At 39.0% G+C, this 21528-nt stretch overlaps 1 protein-coding gene across 2 annotated transcripts in view; it reads right to left on the reverse strand.

Moving 5' to 3' along the window:
* Window positions 1-21528, reverse strand: part of PPEF1 (protein phosphatase with EF-hand domain 1) — a 113796-nt gene that overhangs the window by 21936 nt on the left and 70332 nt on the right. For both annotated transcript variants that reach the window (XM_040633764.1, XM_040633767.1), the window contains 5 exons: window positions 16482-16648; window positions 13591-13627; window positions 12839-12988; window positions 9567-9716; window positions 55-240 (listed from right to left, as the gene is read on the reverse strand). In XM_040633764.1, coding sequence (XP_040489698.1) covers window positions 55-240; window positions 9567-9716; window positions 12839-12988; window positions 13591-13627; window positions 16482-16648 — 690 coding nt within the window. The remainder of the gene's footprint in view (window positions 1-54; window positions 241-9566; window positions 9717-12838; window positions 12989-13590; window positions 13628-16481; window positions 16649-21528) is intronic.

The raw sequence follows: 21528 nt of genomic DNA on the forward strand, positions 1-21528 counted from the left end.
AGGCTGCTTGGGGCAAGGATGCGTGTGATGATGTCACCAACAATGTCAGCTTACCTTCCCATCGTGGCAGATTTCGTACCCTTCAGGCTTACATTCATGAGACCTAATGAGCATCTTCAACTGGTATTTATTAAGAACCTTGGAGGTAATATCTGGTCCAAAATAGCAGCCCCCTCCTCGACTTGTGTTTGGGTAACAGCCTCTTTTGCCTCTGGGATCACTCCACAGAATATCGATAACCTTTGAACAACAAACCAGATTAGGCCCCTACTTACAAGCGAGAGTCTATCTTTCTAGATTCCAACTTATCTGTCAGAAATATTAACCCAAGTTATCCCAAAGTCTGTTTCTCATTCCTCCTTCAAACTTGTTTCAGACTCAACTCCTCCATGAACCTTTTCCATAATAATTGTAATGCCCACAGCCACCACCATCCCTTTCTGCTCATCCCCAATAACCAGTGCGGCCATACTTCATAATCATGAAGAATCAGCCCCTACTTTTGTCTGTCTTTAAAAATCTCATCATGATTGTTTCACAATTGCTGAATCTACCAAGGTCTTTTCTCTCTCTTTTTAAAAAATACTTATTCATTTATTTAAGAGAGAGCAAGAGCAAGAGAGCACAAGCAGGGGTGGGGAAGCAACAGAGGGAGAAGGAGAAGCAGACTCCCCGCTAAATAGGGAGCCCAATGTGGGGCTCGATTCCAGGACCCCAGGAACATGACCAAAGGCAGACACTTAACCCAGGCGCTCCTCAAGCTCTTTTCTCTTAAAAGAACTTCATTGTCATGTTCCAAGGAGAAAGCAGCTCCTCACAATGAACACACATTAGAGGTTCTTAATATGTTCAAAGAGATAAGGTAGGTCTCCCAGCTGTGGCTATGGCTCTGGTTTTTTTATTATTTTTTTTAATGATTTTTTATTATATTATGTTAGTCACCATACAGTACATCCCCGGTTTCGGTAAGGCTCGATGATGGCTCTGGTTTTTGTCCTGTTGAGCAGATAGCATGAGGAAGACTTTTTCCCACCACAAATATAGACAAGTGTTCATCCAAGAATACTTCCTAAGTCATCTCCTTCCCTTTCTGTCCCATTGATAAGAACATTCTCAGTTCCACTGACTGGTTTCCACAATGTGCCCTCCTAAATCCACAAGTATTTTATTTTATTAGCATAAATTTTCCTTTTGGGGCTGAAAGAGGAAAATGCAGGCTACGTGATGCCCAAGACTGAAGACCCAAGTTTCTAAGAATATTCTTCATCGCTCTGATCCACATATAGTATTTCTTTATCTAAACTCCTATAGGAATTTAAGCAGTAGTGAGAAAAACAAGCTTTGTCACTAAAGCTGGGCATCCTCGAGAAAACTCTCTGGGTCTCAGTTTCCAGATCTTTAAAATCAGGGGTTTGGGCCAGGTGATCCGTAAAGTATCTCAAAGTTCTAACAGACTACAGTTCTAAGAATCTGTCTTTTCCACGTTTCTGTTCTGCAGGCTTGAAGGACCATGCATTTTAAGGTCTGCAGTTACTCAAGTGGGTCCAAGTCAGATCTTAACGAGAATCAGAAATGGTTGTCCCAGTAAACTGGACTGTACACCCATTTATAGGTTTGGTATTGAAGGGGAGCTAGAAGTAAGTGAGGAAGAAGACAGTGAGGTGGAGAGAAGAACAGAACTAGTAGGAGAACTCTGGAATGATAAGCACCTGGTCAGAACCTGCAGCAACCCTCCATCAGGCACGAACCAGACACTTGGAGAGTTTTTGATGATTGATTACAGTGAGAGTTATAACCACCCAAAGAAGGTTCAGCCCAGGATTCTCCTTTCTCCCCTACTGACTTCCAACATTAGCACAATCCTACCCTACAAATAAATACAGTGGAGCCCATTTACCTTGCTGCTGTTTATGACAAAACAAACACTTGCATTGTCGTATCTGGCTCTTACACCATGAATTCATGTTTGGAGGTCCTGATTTGACCTTTAGTATAATGAAGGCAGAAACATGGAACACAAGGAATTGTGTTTTATAAAGAGGAGATTAAATTTTAAATTCTCACATGAAATGCAAGACATTTAGAGCCAAAATTACCCCCGGAAAACCTCTTAAATTACCCTGAATGCAGACTATACATGATTTTGCATATACAATCCTATATAATAATATGGATTGTGAATATTTTATATATGTGATAATGTATAATGGGATTTTTAAAAAAAAATTTTTGAATTTTATGAAAATAAAATTTTATATACTTTTCTTTTTGTCATATACACATAGTTGAAATGTACATAAATTCAATGTATATGATGGACTCTGTTAAACTAGAATAAGCACTGACCAAGAAGTTAGTTCCTCAAGTGTCACCTTTGTCACCTTGGGCAAATCATTTAACCTATTTGAGCTTTAGGTGGCTCGTCGATGAAATGAGAAAGATATATCTAACATTCTTTTTGCTTTGACTCAAAGTCAAAAAGGGTACGAGTTTTATAGAAATGTATATCTTCAGAATTATCCATTCCACAAGTCTGCATTTCTTTTTTCTGTCTAGAACTCATTTATTTGACTCTGTTTACCCAGACTGTGGCTATAATACAGATTTGATCCTGAGACCCCTTGTTGGTGAAAACAAATTCCTCAGCAGAGACAGTCTCTTTCCTTCCAACAACGTTCTCTCCTCCGAAATGCAAGGGCCTTGTGAGTGGTAAGTGCATGAAAGAATAGTTATTTACAACATTCCTTCCTGAAATTTTTCAAACCAAAAATTGGAAAAGTTTTACTGAATTCAGTTTTTATACGACCTGGTCAACAAAAATCTATTCGTGTCTCAGCCTTTAAACCTCTTAAATCCAAAATAAATCTAGCAAGAAGTGCCCTGTGCTCGCCTGCAGCTCTAAATAATCCAGTTCCCGAACGTATGCTTTGGTGGAGAGTTAATAGCTCAGAAAGGTGTATCTAAATGCTTCTCTTCTAAAACACAATACTATAGATTCTCTATTCTTTTGTATTTTCCCTTGGTGATGTGTCCTCTTTCCAGTTTTTGAACATGTCGTTTTAAAAGCTGTGCTTGACCCGAACCTTCCAGCAATACCTAAATTGCTTTAGATGCCTACTCGTTTACCCATTGCCTCACTGGATGAGGAGAAACTAGAGCAGTTCATTTCCTTCTTGAGACCCCCTATCACTCTGAAGTCAGCCTTCCCTTCGGAAAAGGAGCATGGGCCTTAAAGGCGGACGTGGAATCGCATCCTGCTCTAGGCCGACTACCCTATTTAAAATTACAGCTCTGTCCTCTACCTCCAGTTCTCCTGATACTCTTAACCTTGTTCTAGTTTTATTTTTTTTTTCCCATAGAACTTCTCACTTAACATATTATATAATTTACTTGCTTTTTGTTATATTATTATTTAACTCCTCCCCCTAGAATGTAAGCTTCATGAGGTAATAAATCTTTGGTCACTGACATTCTCAAAAGTCTAGAACAGTGACTGACGCATAGCAGGTGCTCAATAAATACTTGTTAAATGAACGAACTAAAAGAAGGGAGTCACTCAGGAAATAAATAATTAAAAAGTTTTTTAAACCTCTCTGGTCTTCTTGTTGCTAGTCTGTCCTAAAGGAAGGATATCACGCTTGTCTCTATACAGTGACTTAGCTATGAGTATATATATCCCCCACATCTCAGTGAACATAAGATAAAACTGAAATTATAGCACTCTGCCAAGAATTATGCTCTCCTGTGAGTAGGGGACAAATAAAGAGCCTATGACCTTCAGTATAACATAGCTCATAGTTATTGTGAAATAAAGTATGAAATCTGGTTTTATTTGGCAATTTCAACTCTAGCTAACTAAAGTATGCATACCCACTTTGTACCAGCAACTGAGAGAAGAAAACTAAGGGTACAACTGAAATTATTAAAATATTGGGAATGAGATTCTGGTCCATTTTACTCTGTCTCAGCTCCAGTTATGTACATGGAGCCTGCAAGATGCCTATATGTCTATATTGTTGGGGTGGTAGGAAGTCCTATTACGGAATAATAACCCCCAGTGTCCTCCCTCCCATTTCTTAAGGCTCCATCTCTCTAGAATTCTAACTTATGGAGGTTTCCAGAGGCCAGAATTTTCTTTTTGTGCAACTCCAATCTCCATGGCATCATCCTTATCATTCACCATCCTAGAAGTGCTTGTTCTAACCTTTGGTCTTTGGAATTTGGATGTCAGAATTTACGGAGGCATCCTTTCCTACTTGCTCTAGGTTGTCTCTTGTACTTAGGGATTTTTGAATACTGTGGACGCACAAGCCATTGATGAATTCTATTTCTCTCTTACTACCTCTTCTCCCTCCCTCTCTATCCCCCCACCTCTCTCTCTCTTTCTCCTCATTGATTAGAGGATATTTTACAACAGAAATCACATTTTAGTCAACATTTTCAGCAGTCAAGGTATAAGAGTACAGAGTCAAGAAATAGAGGCTCCTTAGAGGTAAGCAATTAGAAGAAGGCTGATGCTTCCACGATACTAGTAGCAAGAGCAGACCAGACAAGTTTCACAGACCGAATCAGGGAAAGGGGCAAATGAGAAGAGCCCTGTAGGGCCAGAATCAGCCTCAAAGATTGTCATACCCTGCCCCGAAAAGGAGGCCGACTTTAATGGGATCAGATTGTAGAGCTATTTGTGAGCCCCAGGGCATTGTTAAGAACAATAGCACAATCAGCTAGCAATTAGTGAAGGCTAACAGCTGGGTTTGATACAAATAGAGGCAGATGGGCCAAAGCTTAAAGGGGAAGTCAGGCAAAGAGACAGGCAAAGAGAGAGCCGACCTAAAATTACAATGACCCCCGGTAGTCAGGGCCATGCTCAACACAGCACCCTGGGAAGAGTGACATCAGAGAGTATACACTGAGAGGTCGGGCACAGACTTGACTGAACTAGTCAAGACAAGCACTAAACAAATAAATGAGTGAAAATGCAAATAACAATAAGCCCCAGAGGAGCATGGGAATAACTATCTAGAGTTACTACAATCTATTACTCAAAATGCCCAGTTTTCAACAAAAAAGTTACAAGACATGCAAATAAAAAAATACACAGGGAAAAACAAGCAGGCAATAGAAATTGCCTTTGAGGGGATTAGATGTTGACTTAGCAGAAAAAGATTTCAAAGCAACTATTATAAATATATTCAAAGACAGATAAATATATTCAAAGACAGATATATATATCTGGATATATATATATAGCACTCCCCTCAACAGGAATGGAATACATTTTCTTCTCAAGAGCACATGGAACGTTCTCCAAGATAGACCATATACTAACCATAAAAAAAACCTCACTATGTTTTCAAAGGATTTAAATCATATAAAGTATGTTCTCCTGTTGGGGAAAATAAAAATCAGACCGGTGAGAGACCAAGTGACACTTGGAGAAGTAGAACTCAGGTTTATTTTACGCTGGCAGACGCTTAAAATTCTGGGCCCCCATCAGCGGGGTTATCGGGCTTTTATAAGGGACTGCAGTGGATCAGGTTACAAGGGCTGTGCCGACCGCTGGTACATGGGTTTAAACTGGGGGAGTGTTGCTTTAAGCGGGAACAGCGGCGGTGCAGGGAGCTTGTGGCAGACCCCGCTGGTTATCTCGTGATCCCAGTGGGGCTTCTGGTTATCTCTTGCTCTTAATAGTAACTTTCTTTCTACTGGGGCCTGCCGGCCTGGGCCTGCTCTGGGTAATTTTCCTCTTCACTCCAGCCAAAATTGAATTCAAGTAGAAAGCGATAAGAGAAAGAAATATGAGAAATTCACAAATACGCAGAAATTAAATAACATGCTGCTAAATAATATATGGGTTAAAGAAGAAATCACAAGGGAAATTAGAAAATACTTTGAGATGAACGAAAATGAACGCACAACACAGCAAAAGTTATGGGATGGAGCTAAGTAGTAGTTACAAAAGGCAAGGGGTCTCAAATCAGTGGCGTCACTTTTCACCTTAGGACACTAGAAAAAGAAGAGCAAACTAAATCTAAGGCAAGCAGAAAGAAGGAAATAATAAAGATTAGAACAGAAATAAATGAAGGAGAGAATAGAAAATAATAAAGGAAGTCAATAAAACCAAAAATTGGTTCTTTGACGAGATCAATAAAATTAACAAACCTTAGTGAGACTGACCAGAAAAAAAGAGACTCAACTTACTAAAATTAGGAATGAAGGAGGTGATAGCACTACCGACTTTATATATATTTGAATATATACATATTACAAACAACTTTAGGCCAACAAATTAGATATATTAGATGAAATGGACAAATTCCAAGGAAGAGAAACTATCAGGACTACCAAGATACAAACTACTCAAGAAGAAATACAAAATCTGAATAGAACTCTTAGACAAGAAAGAAGATTAAATTCATAATTTTTAAAATTCCTACAAAGAAAAGCCCAGGCTCAGATTGTTTCACTGATGAATTCTACCAAACGTTTGAAGAAAAATTATTATCAATCCTGCACAAACTCCTCCAAAAACCAGAAGAGTAGCTAATGCTTCCCAGCTCATTCTATGAGGCCAGTCTTACACTAATACCGAAGACATCAAGACTATAGAACAATACCCCTTATGAATATAGATGTAAAATCCTTTAAAAAAAAATCAGCAAAGTGAAGCCAGCAACATATAAAATGGATTACACACCATGACTAAATGGGATTTATCCCAGGAATGTAAGGTTGGTTTAAATCAATCAATGTAATACACCATATTGATAGAATAAAGGGCAAACACCACACGATCGTCTTAGTAGATACAAAAAAAGCATTTCACAAAATCCGAAACTCTTTCATGATAAAAAACATTGAACAAAGTAGGCACAGAAGGGAACCTCCTCATGATGAAGGGTAGCTAATATACAAACAAACAGCTAATATACTTAATGGTGAAAGATTGAATGCTTTCCGCTAATACCAGAAATAAGACAAGGATGTCTACTCTCACCACTTCCATTCAACACCATACTGGAGGTTCTAGACAGGGTAATTAAGGAAGAAAAAGAAATAAAGGCAGCCAGTTTGGAAAGGAAGAAGCAGAATTATCTCTATTCACAGATAACATGCTCTTGTATATAGAAAGTCCCAAGGAATCCACCCAAAATCATTAGAATGAATAAATGGACTTATCAAGGTTCACAACATGAGATCAGTATACATAAGTCAACTGTATTTCTAAAGGTAATTTAAAAAACAATTCTATTTTACAATAGCATTGAAAGTACTTTGGAATATTTATTCCAAACTTGAGCAAAACAAGTGCCTCAGTGTACATTCTTACAAAACACTGTTGAAATTAAAGATCTAAATACATGGAAAGACATTCCATGTTTGTGGAATTGGAGATATAACATTGTTAAGATTACAATAAGAACACAGATTCAAAGCAATCCCTACCAAAATCCCAGCTATTTCTTGGTAGAAATTGACAAGCTGACCCTAAAATTCATATGGAAATTCAAGGGACCCAGAACAGTCAAAACAATCTTGAACAAAGAACAACAAAATGAAGAACCTACATTTCCCAGTTTCAAAACTTTCTACAAAGCTACAGTAATCAAAACTGTGTAGTGCTGATGTAAGGACAGACATATAGATCAGGGAGTAGAATTAAGAGTCTAGAAATAATGGGGCGCCTGGGTGGCTCAGTCGTTAAGCGTCTGCCTTCAGCTCAGGGCGTGATCCCGGTGTTCTGGGATCGAGCCCCACATCAGGCTCTTCTGCTAAGAGCCTGCTTCTTCCTCTCCCACTCCCCCTGCTTGTGTTCCCTCTCTCGCTGGCTGTCTCTCTCTGTCAAATAAATAAATAAAATCCTTAAAAAAAAAAGAGTCTAGAAATAAACGTTCATATTTATGGTCAGTTGATTTTTAATAAAAGTGCCAAGAAAATTCAACGAGAATAGTCCTTTTAACAAGTGGTATTGGGATAACTGGATATCCACATGTAAAAGAATAAAGCTAAACCCTTACCTCCCACCATACACAAAAATTAACTCGAAATGGATTACTTAAATGGAAAAGCTTAATCTAGAAAATTCTTAGAAGAAAATATAACAGGGGTGCCTCGGTGGCTCAGTCGTTAGGCATCTGCCTTTGGCTCAGGGCGTGATCTCAGCATTCTGGGATCAAGCCCTGCATCAGGCTCCTCTGCTGGGAGCCTGCTTCTTCCTCTCCCACTCCCCCTGCTTGTGTTCCCTCTCTCGCTGGCTGTCTCTCTGTCAAATAAATAAATAAAATCTTTAAAAAAAAAAAAAAAGAAAATATAACAATAAATCCTCATGACTTTGCGTTAGGCAATGGCTTCTTAGATAAAACACCAAAAGCACAAGCAAAAAAGAAAAAAAAAGAGAATATTAGATTTCATCAAAATTAAAAACTTTCGTGCTGCAAATAATACCATAAAAAAAGGGAAAAGATAGCCTACAGCATAGGAAAGACTACCTGCAAATAATATACCTGATAAGGAATTCATATCCAGAATATATGAAGAACACTTACAACGCAATAATAAAAAGATAAATAACTCAATTTTTAAAATGAGCAAAGGATCTGAATAGATATTTCTCCAAAGACATACAGATGGCCAATTAGCACATGAAAAGATGCTCCACATCATTAATCATTAGAGAAATGCCAAAACCACAACAAATCAAAGCCATAATGAGATTCCACCTCACACCCACTAGGATAGCCATAATCAAAAGGAGAGACAATTTCTTAGTGAGGGTGTGAAGCAATTGGAACCTTCACACATTGGTAATGGAAATGTAAAATGGTACAGCCATTTGGGACAACAGTTCGGTAGTTTCTCAAAATGTTCAACTTAGAATTATCTTATGACTGAGCAATTCCACTCCTAGGTATATACCAAAGAGAAATGAAAACATACGTCCACAGAAAAACTTGTATGTGAATGTTTATAGCAGCATTATTCATAATGGCCAAGAAGCAGAAACAACTCAAATGTCTACCCACTGATGAATGAATAAACAAAATGTAGTGTATCCACACAATAGAATATTATTTAGCAATAAAAAGAAACAAAGTACTGATACATCCTACAACACAGATGAACCCCAAACCATTGGGCTGAGTATAAGAAGCCAGACACAAAAGGTCACATATTGGATGGGCCCATTTCTATAACATGTCCAGAACAGGCAAATCTATAAAGACCAAAAGTAGATTAGTGGTTGCCTAAGGCTGGGGGAGGGGGTGGTTGGGGAGGGAATGGGAAGTGACTAGTAATAGGTACGGAGTTTCTTTTTCAGGTGATGAAAATTTTCTAAAATTAGATTGTCATGACAGTTGCACAACACTGTGAATATACCCAAACCATTGAATTATATACTTTAAATGAAGGAGCCTATCTCAGTGAAGCTATTAAAAGTATAGTGATGAATTCAGAAACAAGAGTATGATCTGCTTATAAAGGTAAGTCACTTGTTATGTACCTAAGGGACAACATCATTTATGCGGCATCTTCATTGCCAGTTTGGTGAACACTTTGATACCTACCTGTTCCCATTCATGCTTTGTTAACTGTTCAGAAAGGGATCCATTTGTTTTGACTTCCCGAGGTATAATAGTTGCACCTACTTTAGTTTTCAAGTCAGTATCATGGTCTTCACCATCTAAGGGAATTGGTGGCATCAGCACAGATTTCATCTACAAAACAAATTCACACTTAAGCCAAACCCTATGTTTCATGTGCCGCATGCAGAAACTTCAGTGCCAGTTGCCACTCTGTCTCTATTGCTGTGCCTCAACCTGATGAAGAACACGTGTTTTTCCAGGCCACTTAGGATCAGGATACTTTGCCCACCTCCCCCTCTAAAGTACCACACCGTCATTTTCTCCTGGGAGCCCTGCTAGCCATTCTTTCCCACACCCCCTGCCAGGGAGTTTAAAGAATTCTAAACCAGAGTCTTAGTCTTATAGACTCTTCCTCTGCATTGACACCCCCCAACCTACCCACCGTACACAATGCCTTTAATGAACCTAGAAGGAGGTTGTCGTCAGGTTCCCCCACCCTACTCCCCGCTGCCATTAACAATCATACTACAACAGCAGGCATAAACCAGGAAGCGTGGTCATCCCAACACTTAGAGGGTCCTAAGGGATGGGAAAGTGGAGGAAGCGGGAAAGTTGTAAAATTGGACTTGAAAATCTACTTTTATATTTCATTTGGTAGAGTTCCAAAGGCTTAAACCTACTACTTTTGCTACAGTTCAATTATATTTAATACAAATATGTGCTGCCAATTCAACCTCACTCTAGGAGGGGTAGAAGATACAGAAAGTACACAAGTCAAATTTCTATCTTTAAAACCAGGCTTGTGAGTTGGTGGAATGATGACCCCCAGAAGAGGTGAAATTTGGTTTCCTGGGAAAACTCCTGGCCCAAAAACTTCTCAGGGTGTGTTTTGGTGACTAAAATTCAAACTTCAGTTCCAAGTATCAGGAAAGAGAGGAGAGAGTTTGAGGGAGAGCGCTTTGCGTTCAGAGCTTACTCTATGCTGTTTTCTTCATCTAGGTAATTTATTTAATCCTCCTAACAATTCAATATAATAGGTATTTTTAGCTTCCATGCACAAGCACAGAAACTGAGGCTTAGAAAACTTTAGTACCTTGCCCAGTCACCCAGCCAGGAAGTGGCAGAAGTAGGAAGTAGAGCTGACTATGTCTGTTTGATGTCAGAGCTTCACGGAGTTTATTCGGTCAAGGTGGCTCTCACATTTTGGGTTCCACAGAGATAGTAATAGGCATTCCAGAGACATGCTTTTTTTTTTTTTTTTTTTTTTAAGTAGGTTCCACGCCCAGCATGGAACCCAACTTGGGGCTTGAACTCAGGACCCTGAGGATCAAGACCTGAGCTGAGATCAAGAGTCAGATGCTTAACTGACTGAGCCACGCAGGCGCCCCAAGACATGCTCTTAATAGCTCAAAGAGCTCTAGAGAGGGCTGGCTGCTCAGGCTCACTTCAGAAAAGGAAAAGTTTTCAATCTGATCAATTGGTAGTGGCTGCCATGGCTGATTAATGCTGTTGTCACAGGGCAGGCGGTGGCAGAGCGCTGCATTCCTGCCATGTGCTTGCCAATATTTGACTGACTAAAACATCATGTTCCCTTGCTCTTGGCTAGACTCACATCCACTCGTTATGTTAACACTGACTATCTTGTGTTGATCAAAATGTTTTACTGGCTTGACTATTTGCTGATACCACGAGAAAGAGGCCTTAAATGTAGGGTGACCTTAAAATTTATTGCAATTGGAGTACTTCCGAGAGTAAAGGGAGGTACTATTAACAATCATGCCAGGACAACAGGTGCAAGCCAGGAAATATGGTCATGGTTCAGTGAGGTTGGAGAGGAGGTATGTAAAATCACCACAGAATCAGAAAAGGGGTTGTAAAGAAGTTTCTGTCCAGTTTTGTCTTAGGTCTGCCCTGCTTTGGTCTTAAATCTCCTAGGACATATCCAACAAACACTGATTAAGTATTTACTACATCTTAGGTGCTGGAGTTATATCAGTGAATGAGAGAAGCAGGGGAGGATAGTAAATAGCACCCCAGTTCTTTACTCAGTGCTGGTAACTGTAATGAAGGATATGTACAAGGGGCTTGAGAGCCTACAGAAGGGCACCTGACCTAGTCTGGAGGACATGGAAGGCTTTCCAGAGGAGGGGTACATTTAAGCGGATATTAAAAGGATGAGAAGTTAGCAATAATACTATCTTTTATATGTATACAAAGGTATAAGGGCTCCAGAAACTCAAGGTGAATAGGGGTCACATTTCTGTCTATATCAAATTAAATTCCAGCTCTAGACTTGACTTGCCTAGATTGGCTGGAAGTTGACTATCATATCAGTCTTGAGGGGTAAGGGTTCAGCTTTCTCACTAGGACCATATACGATCATCTGGTTCCAGAGCTGTTATTGGTCCTCACGTTCACATTGCACCTCCTATGCCCCTAGTCTGGGGCTTTGGCTGGGCTCTGGTACAGGACGAAGATAATTCCAGTCACTCCGCAAGGCCCAGCCAAAGGCGCCCTTCACTATGTATGGGAGCTTTACAGGCCACACACAGCCTCTTCCCTTAGAGGTTCTATACAGGTTCTTACTCTGCTTCTGTTGTACTTAATATGATTACTCAGTTTAAAATATTTCCCCCAAAAATACCCTGAGCCATTTAGAGTATTAGAGAAGTCGTATCAATTCCAGAAGTAAATTGCTGTATGATTCCATCTATATGAGGCACCCAAAGTAGTCAGATTCAGAGACAGAAAATAGAATGCTGGTCACCAGGGACGAGGGAGATTGGAGAATGGAGAGTTGTTGCTTAATGGGTAGAGTTTCAGTTTGGGAAGATGACGAGTTCTGGAGATGGATGTGGGGACGGCTGCACAACAGTGTGAATGTACTTAACGCCACCGAACTGTACACTAAAAGATGGTTATTTAAAGTGGTCGATTTTATGTTATGTATATTTTACTACAACATTAATTAGACATTTTAATTTTTAAAAATCAGGATTTTCACTTTTAGAAACTACATGAAATGCCAACATTTCCTCATTTTCCACTTTCATCATGAATTAAAAAATATATTTGCCATATTTAAAAGTTACCCATTCAGTTCTTTATCTTGCAATCACAGATTTTCCTAAAATTTGTACTAATTTTTGCAGAGTTACAACTACTAAAATGCAAATGAATACAAAATAATAACTTAGAAGGTATATATCCCCTTATAAAACTCACACAAGATTTAAGTAAACATTGCTTCTTACTTTGTTTCGTTCTATATGGTGGAGCAAATTCAAGTCTGTGGACTCTGATATCCCACCGTGTATGACCAGGATTTCATTGTCAATGATTGTACCAATTGGGAGCCAGGTATAGACGTCTTCTAAGATTTGTAAGATTTTCTTTCCATGCATCTGTAAGTAAGATTGAGGAACTTTGGGGTTTTTTTGAAAAGTTCAAGTTTATCACAAAAAGCAAGAACTTTCATGCCACACAAAGGAAGTCAGCATGGAGTCACTAACCCACCAGCATGCATTAATCATGTCGTTTTATTCTATGTTTGTTTGTTTCTTCTATGTTTTTGATACTTTGACATCTTGGTGCCTTGCTGACCCTGGAGGAAAGCTTGCTCCTCCCAGAGCTAGCCAATTCCTAGAAATCGTAGTTGATTTGCCTTTCATGTGCAGATGAAGTTCCTTTAATATGCAAACAAACCAATCCAGAGCCCAGCGAGTAAAAAATCTCTTCCTTTAGGATAGTCATTTCTATGTCTGCATGTTTTACCATAAAACAAATCCTGGGTACCTTTACAACAATAGAGTATGTTTGTATCTGTGCTGAAACTTACTGGTTTGGTCCAGGAAGAAAACTGGACTTCTACCCTGGCCAGGGCTTCCTGCTGTGCTTTTGTTTTTTACCCATCACTCTGCCCGAAGGCTCTTTTTTTTTTTTTTTGTAGTTCTATGTATAAACAGCAAAGAGAATGCATTAAAAAAAAAAAAAGTACAAGTCTTACCTTATATTTATGCAAAATTTCTTTTGTGAAGCCATACCTGAAAAAAAAAAACACTGGTATTTAAACTAATTAAATGTTGATAATTCCAACTTACGTGAATCATGCAAAAAGGGGACCCATTGATCTCATTATCACAAGTATCAAGAACTCAAGAAACTAGAGCTTAGTTTAAACTATTAGTTACCCAAGTTTTTGCTAGGCATGATGGGAAAGAACAAAAGCAGCCAATGATACCATCCCTACTTGGAAGGAGCTTATAGCATAGTTGGAGAAAGAAGATAAATTTTCATGAAAAAAATCACAAGGCAACTTAAGAAATATGTGCTAGGTATGGGATGTGTGGATGCTGCAAGTACTCAGAGAAGTGGGGGAAGCTGTGTGGGAGAATGTTTTTCATTTAGATAGAATTTCTCAGACATCCTAACTCTTATAGTAAATGAATGAGGGCGCGGGAAGGGGGGATGGGGGAAGAGACTGAACAGAGACAAAGAAAAGCCTAGAAGACAACAAGCTGGCCCTTTATACTCTCTCTGATATAGTTCATGCAATGGTATTCAAGATTTTAATAGAAAGAGTCAGGAATTTTCATGCCTGAATAGCAATCATGAAGGGAGCTTTAAGGATGGAAATTTTTTTTATTACTTCTCCTTGCCTTAGGATAACAATATATTCTTAAGGCCCAACTAGGGAAGTCAGAACACAGCATATTAATTCCAGGTTTCCATACAAATCATGTCATGTCAGGCTTCTACAGTGCAATGTTATGTTTTCTGAGATGAATTCAGTCTTGCACTCACCAAAGGTGAGTTAAATGTTGTTAAATCAAATGGACACCTTGCAGTCCTCATCTTTCTTACCCTCTCTGAAGCACTAAATATGGTTGACTACATCATCCTTCTAGAAGACTTTTCTTCTCTTGGATGCTGTGACAATAAACCCTCTTGGTTTTCCTCGTACCTTTCTGGGTATTCTACATCTCCTTTGCAAGTTTTTCTCTGCCTAGCCTTGAATGGTGGCGTTCCTTCAGATTCTGCCCTAGGCCCTCTTCTCCCCTCACCTTCTCTCTTGGCAATCTCCTCCTTTGTTTAGGGCTTTGGTTACTATCTACGTGCCAATATTGCAGGACAGTACTGCAGGCCACACTGCATTTCTGAGCTCTGGACACATACATTCAACTACCTAATCAAAACCACTTCAAATCACCTTACCCCAAAATGAACTTACCATTCTCTCTCATCCCAACCTTTTCTTCTTATCATGTTCCCAGTACCAGTGAATAATGCCAATGTACTCCCAAATTCAAGCTGGGAACCTGGAGGTTATCCTTGATTCTCTCCTCTTTCAAGTCCCCCATATCACATTACCATGCTTTAAACCATCATTGCCTAAACTCCTCTTGAATCTGTCTACTTCTTTGCATCTCTATCCCTACTACCTTGGTCTACATGAGAATCCACCATCTATCTCTTCAACTACCTCCTAATTGGCCTCCCACATTCAAATATTTCTTCCTGCTGCATTTAAAACACAAATTTTATGATACTCTTATATGATTATTTCTGTTGTCCTTAGAAAAAAGTCCAAATTCCTTTGCACAATCCAACCATGTCTTATGTCTCCAGCCCTATTAGGGACCATCCTGGACCTCAGTCTGTGCTCCTACCCTCCTAAAGTTCTTTCATATCTAAAAAGTCTTGTCTCAAGCTCTCCCTAAGTTGTCCCCTCACTGTGGAATACCATTTCTCATCCACCACCATGGCTGTCTCTGAATTGCTTATGGTCTCAGGCTGATCCCATACTTCTATGGGAGAACCTTCTATCACACCCCAGACAAGTTCGGTCCCCACTTTTTAAACTCATCACGCTTGAAAAACCTGTTCAACGTAAGTCTTCCCTGCTAGATGTAAACCCTGTGAGGGCAGAGGCCATGTCTCTTTCATTAACCATCACAGACATTAGGTAAATATGATTGGCTAACTGAACAAATGGAAGGGTAAGTAGGCATGTCCAAATAAAAGTGTTGAGCTACATTACATATAAAGGACCTCTGATAACAGTCTGGGATTTTTTTCATCATAGTCTTAGCATCTGTTTCCGTACCTGAAAAATTAGAATTGAAAGTCTATACTCAAGCCGGGGGATGAAACTGCCCCAAAGACAAAACTAATCAGTTGCTGAGCTTTGATCAAGGCACCCAAAAACCTAGAACCACAAACATGAGACATGTCATGCCTTCTACTGCCCTAGAGCAAACTGGTAAAGGAGGGGTGAATGTAGAAGAAAGAAGGGAAAGGGGAACATTTATCACCGACTGTGTCTTTCAGCAAAATTTGGTAAACCATTTAACCAATCTTTATTCCTCAAATCTCCAGTGAGTCAGATAGTTGAAATGCTATGTTACAGCTGTTCTCAAATATGTTTATGAACAATTATGCCAGAAGCAATCACCATGTCGTAAAAAATATACACATCAGTGAAAAACACAGTACTAGTTTCTGAGACAACATCTGAAGCAAGCCAAAAGAGTAGCAACAGAATGATCTCATCTAAGCCTGCTCATAGAACCTACCACACCTCCAAAGCTGGCCTAACACATCCATCCAGGAAACAATTTGGCCTGTGACGGGAGGCATGGGAGGAAGAGAAAGAACATAATAAAAGGGAGAAGCAAGGACAGAACTGGAAGAAAAGATAGGAAGAAGACGTCAGAGCAACATATACTCATTCAGTAGAAGACTGAGGTGGTAAATAGAGGTAAGAATTGAGGTCTCCCTTGAGATTCCCCTCCTCCCTACTTTTCTACACTCACCTCTAACTCTCTGCTAGGAACTAAACATGGCAGTATTTTTCAGTATGGGAAACAAAAGAGGAAATCTAAAGGCCTAGGTTACCTCAGATTCATCATAAAATCTTCATGGTTCCCTCTGTTCAAGTGCAGGTCATTGGGGTAGACAAGAAAACTCACAAACAGGATCATTAGGATTTCTATGGAATGTTTTCCTCGATCTACAAAATCACCATTAAAAATATATGAGTTGCCCCCTGAGGGGAGACCATTCTGTGGAAGGAGGAGAGGGGGAAAAACAAGCAGTTAAAAGAATGTACTTTTAAAGTAAGGCTTTGTACTTAATGTCCCTGTGAACATGGAGAAAAGAGGCTGAGTCAGTTCCTCCACTGGGAAAAAACTCCTAACTTGAGGTAGTTTCACTCTTCCAAGGCAGGCATTTCCTGCAAGGGACCTTGGAAATGAAACATTAGTTTGGGATAGGAAGATTCCAGGGGGATTCTACCCACTACCTACTATGAGTTTTCTCTAAAAGGAGCTGATTTTTATCCTATCAAAAATGGCTAACCTTGGGCACCTGGGTGGCTCAGTCAGTTGGGTGTCTGCCTTCGGCTTGGGTACCGAGTCCCACAGCAGGCTCCCCGCTCAGCGGGGAGTCTGCTTCTCCCTCTGCCCCACTCCTAATGCTCTCACACATGCTCTCATGCATGCTCTCTCTCTCTCTCAAAAATAAATAAATAAAATCTTAAAAAAATTTTTTTTTAAATAGCTAACCTTATCTCTTCTTTCTCCGTTAAAAAGAGGGAAACTTCCACCCAAGGAAGAACACTGAACCAAGAGCCAAAAGTCTTTCCTTCTAAGACTTCCTATGTTTAACTTCTTTGGGCTGTGGATCGCTCAATTTACAAAAGGGGAATGATACCATACTCACCCCCTTCCCCAGATCAAACAAGAGAATGGATATGAAAATACCCAGCAAAGCGTAAGGTATCAGGCATCCGTGAGCAGGGCTGATATGTCACCAGTGCACTCTAATACAATTGCACCAGGTGTTGATAGCTGGCAGATACTGTGACTGCTCACTGACCAGGCCATATTAGTTGTTAAAGATCTTGATTATCACTCCTGAGTATGAGATAATACTTTTAAACACAGTGTTAGTAGGAAAAAAGAACTGGGCTCAGGGCAGAGGTCTGGTCTTTATAACAGCTATTGACTCATTTACTTCTGTACCACTAACCTCTAAGACAAAACAAACATGCCAGACCCACCGGGCATATCAGGCCTGGTAGGGAAATGGTCAAGTGCATTTCTATTGCATCATAAAATAAATTCGAATGTTTAAAAAACACATCACAAAGAGAAAAATTTAAGTACTCGTATATCCAAATGTATGTCCCCCTTCAAAAAAGTTACCTTCAGGCAATAATACACATATTCTAGTTATATTAATCTATTTCAAACTATTTTCAAATTCCTCTTTTTTTAGATTTCAAACTACAAAAGAAAATCTTATCACCTTATAGTCACCATCCTAGTATTTATGTACATTTAATATTATTCATACCAATATAGTAGATGTAGTTGAAAAAATATATAATACAGGTTACAATATATAACTCAGGGATTCCACAACTCATCATGCAATGTAACATGTTCTGAAGACAACTGGAAACAAACAAGCAAGCAAGCAGTAGTATAGTGTCCTGGGCCAGGAATAAGAAGACTTATTTGCTAGTCCAGCTCCACTATTATCCATGTGTCCTTGGATAAATTATTTAATCTTTACGAGCTATAGTTCCCTCATCTGTAAAATGGGGATGATAACTCCCATACTTACCAGACAGGGCTACTCTGGAACTCAAATGAGACTCTGTGTATAAAATTGAATGAAAACCATAGAGCACCATACAAATGAGAAGATTCATTTTATTATGACCTCCATGTTATTTCTAATTTTAAAATCCCATTATTTTATATTTTCTTATACATTAATTCACATACCTTTATCACATTGGGCTGAAATAGTGTGAGCCAGTTGCAAAAACACAGGCTATTGCTTATCAAAACTTAAAGAAAAAAGGAGGGATTCTGCATCTCTGATATTCTTCCTTCCCCCAGCCTTCAGCTGGCTGGGATGAGTGAACCAGAGGAATCTGAGGGGTGTTAGAGGCTATAGGCTCTCTTGGGATTCTAGGCCTGGAGGGGGCTAGAGGAGCAACAGTAGAGAGCCCTGGGGTGAGAACATGGAAGAACTAGGCCTGAGGGGACCTGTGCACCCCTTGATTAAGGGGAGACCCTGACTCAGAGCATTAGTGCGGTTCTTGTTTGGGGGAGACGGAGCTGGATCTTATAGAAAAAGTGTAGGGAACTTCCTCTCTGTTTCTGAAGCTAAAAGAAAACTAACACTTGCATTTAGGGATAACTAGGAACATAGAGACTTCCTCTCAGACTCTTGATGCAGGAGTAGCAACTGTTGTGCCTTCAAGTGTAGACAGGCCTAATCTAGCTTAAGCAGAGAATAGAAAATGAAAATAACCTAACACTTAAGGGGATCCGGTAACCAGAGAGAGACAGACCAATTAGATCTGCTAAAGTTCTATCCCCTAATGAGCTAGAATTGTTGGAGGACAAACGAAAACTTTATTTAAAAAAAAAATGAGAGGACCATAAAATAAAGAACAAAATGTTAATAATTCTTGCCATTTAAAGTGTGCTATCCAAATTTAAAATATCAATAGATTAGAGCTGATTAAAAGAAACAGTGATTGGAAAACACATTATTGACCCGAAAAAGCAAACAGATGAAAAAATCTCTCACACAGATTAAAAAGCAAAATGTTGGAAATCATAAGGAATGGGTAGGAAATTAGAGTTCAGAGCCAAGAGAACTAATTTGCCAATAATCATTCCAGAATCAGTAAAAAGGAACAGATGGAGAAGAGGCAATAATTACATAATGAAGAGAGGGAGATTTCTGTGGTTAAAAAGGGACTTCAGCCATAAGTCTGAAAGAGATCCTGAATCCTATGCACAATTGATAGGGGAAAAAATATCCCTATTACCTGGTAAAAGTCTTAGAAGCTGCTAGACAGAAAGAGCAAGTTACAAAGGGAAAAGAATCATCCTGGCATTAGACTTCCCAGATGCAGTAGTGGGAGGTAGAAGAAGGTGGAATAAATCTACAAATTAAAGACAGAAAATGACTATGAACCAAGAATTCTATATTGGCCAAAACATCATTAACTTCTTAGGGTGATAGATAATATTTAAAATGTGTAAAGGATCAAATATCAGCAACAACATAAAGGATCATCAGGGTGGAAAAAAGACAGGTGAGTATGCAGTGATCTAATACCACAAAAACAATGAACACGTATCGATTGCTTGTTATATGCTAAACACAGTTTAAGGTGCTAAAAACACAGAAGTAAATAATACAAAGTCCCTGCATTCACGGAGCTTTCATTCAGAGAATATAGCACCCACATGCCCCATAGAGGAAAACACTCAAGGAAATATTCTAATGAAGTAAAAGCCAAGGAAAGACCCAAGTGGAAAGAATATATTATATAGAATACAGATGGGAACAATGAACCCTCCAGTATATAAATAGAAATATAAATCAATAATGATAATGTGGAACTTGCGTTTAAGTACTAAACAAGGATTCTAGAAATAGAAGACACATACTATGAAGAAAAACCTAATAATGGTCAAGAACTAAAAATATGGCATGAGCAGTAACTAGAATTTGCAGGGGGAGGTTAGGGGAGAAAAACAAATTCTCCACAAATCTCATTCCAATGGGGGACATATATGGAAAGCATGAAAGTAAATACATTTATCTTACTGGAGGAGAGAGAGGATAATGGTGGAAGAATAAAGTTATAGCTATCTGAGAAATATACACACACAATATTTATCAGAAATGTCAGGAATGGGAAGATAACCACTACTGAATGGAAAAGGACAGTAAAAACACCAAAGAAAACAATAAAGAAAACTTCACCAAAATAGCAAAAAGAAAAGGGAGAAGATGAAACATAGTAAAGTAAATAGTAAGCAAAATAAAATAGAAGAAAACTTTTCAAAAATATATGTTGTTATACTAAATGTGAATGAGTTCAATTCTCCCATTAAAATACTAAGATTACTAGACTATATTAAAATACAAAACTCAGGTATATATAGTTCGTGAGAAATTAAACATTAAAAAAATAGGTAAAGAGAGGTTGAAAACAAGGTAAATATAACAAAGAGAAAAAAATGTAAATATTGATACACGACAGTGGAATTTAAAAGTGCTAAACATGATCACAAAGCAACATGTACATAATAAAAGACACTTAAGAAGATACAATCCATAAACTTGTATTCAATAAACAAAAGAACAAGTTTTTGCTTCATATATTTAACTACTATAAATGCAAGAAGAAACTGTTTAAAAATATGAACACAAATACAAAATTCAGATTAAATTATTGGTTTAAAATAATGTCTACAAATAATGTCTACAAATTCTTGACACTCCCTTTAAAAGCTGAAGCCTAATTTGCCTCCTCTTGAATGTGGGTTGGATTTAGTGATTTGCTTCTAGTAAATTGGAAAAATAAAGCAGGTGGGGCGCCTGGGTGGCACAGTGGTTAAGCGTCTGCCTTCGGCTCAGGGCGTGATCCCGGCGTTGCAGGATCGAGCCCCACATCAGGCTCTTCCGCTATGAGCCTGCTTCTTCCTCTCCCACTCCCCCTGCTTGTGTTCCCTCTCTCGCTGGCTGTCTCTATCTCTGTCAAATAAATAAATAAAATCTTTAAAAAAAAAAATAAAAAAAATAAAGCAGGAGTGATAGTGTGCATCTTTGGAGATTAAGTCACAAAAGACACTACAGCTTCCTGCCCGCTGTCTCTTTTGCATTACTCACTCTGGGGAAAGCCAGCTGCTATGTCATGAGAACACTCAGGTACCCTATGAAGAGGAACCAAAATGTCGTGCCTATAGCTACATGAGTTAGCAATCTTGGAAATGGGTCCTTGAGCCCCAGTCAACCTTTCAGATGAATGCAGCCCTGGCCAATAGTTTGACTGCCACTTCATGTGAGACTCTAAGCCAGAACCATTCACCTAAGCTGCACTCAAATTTCTGGCCCACAGAAA

The sequence above is a fragment of the Ursus maritimus genome, assembly GCF_017311325.1.
Source record: "Ursus maritimus isolate PB19 chromosome X unlocalized genomic scaffold, ASM1731132v1 scaffold_X1, whole genome shotgun sequence".
In the NCBI taxonomy this organism is placed as follows: domain Eukaryota; kingdom Metazoa; phylum Chordata; class Mammalia; order Carnivora; family Ursidae; genus Ursus; species Ursus maritimus.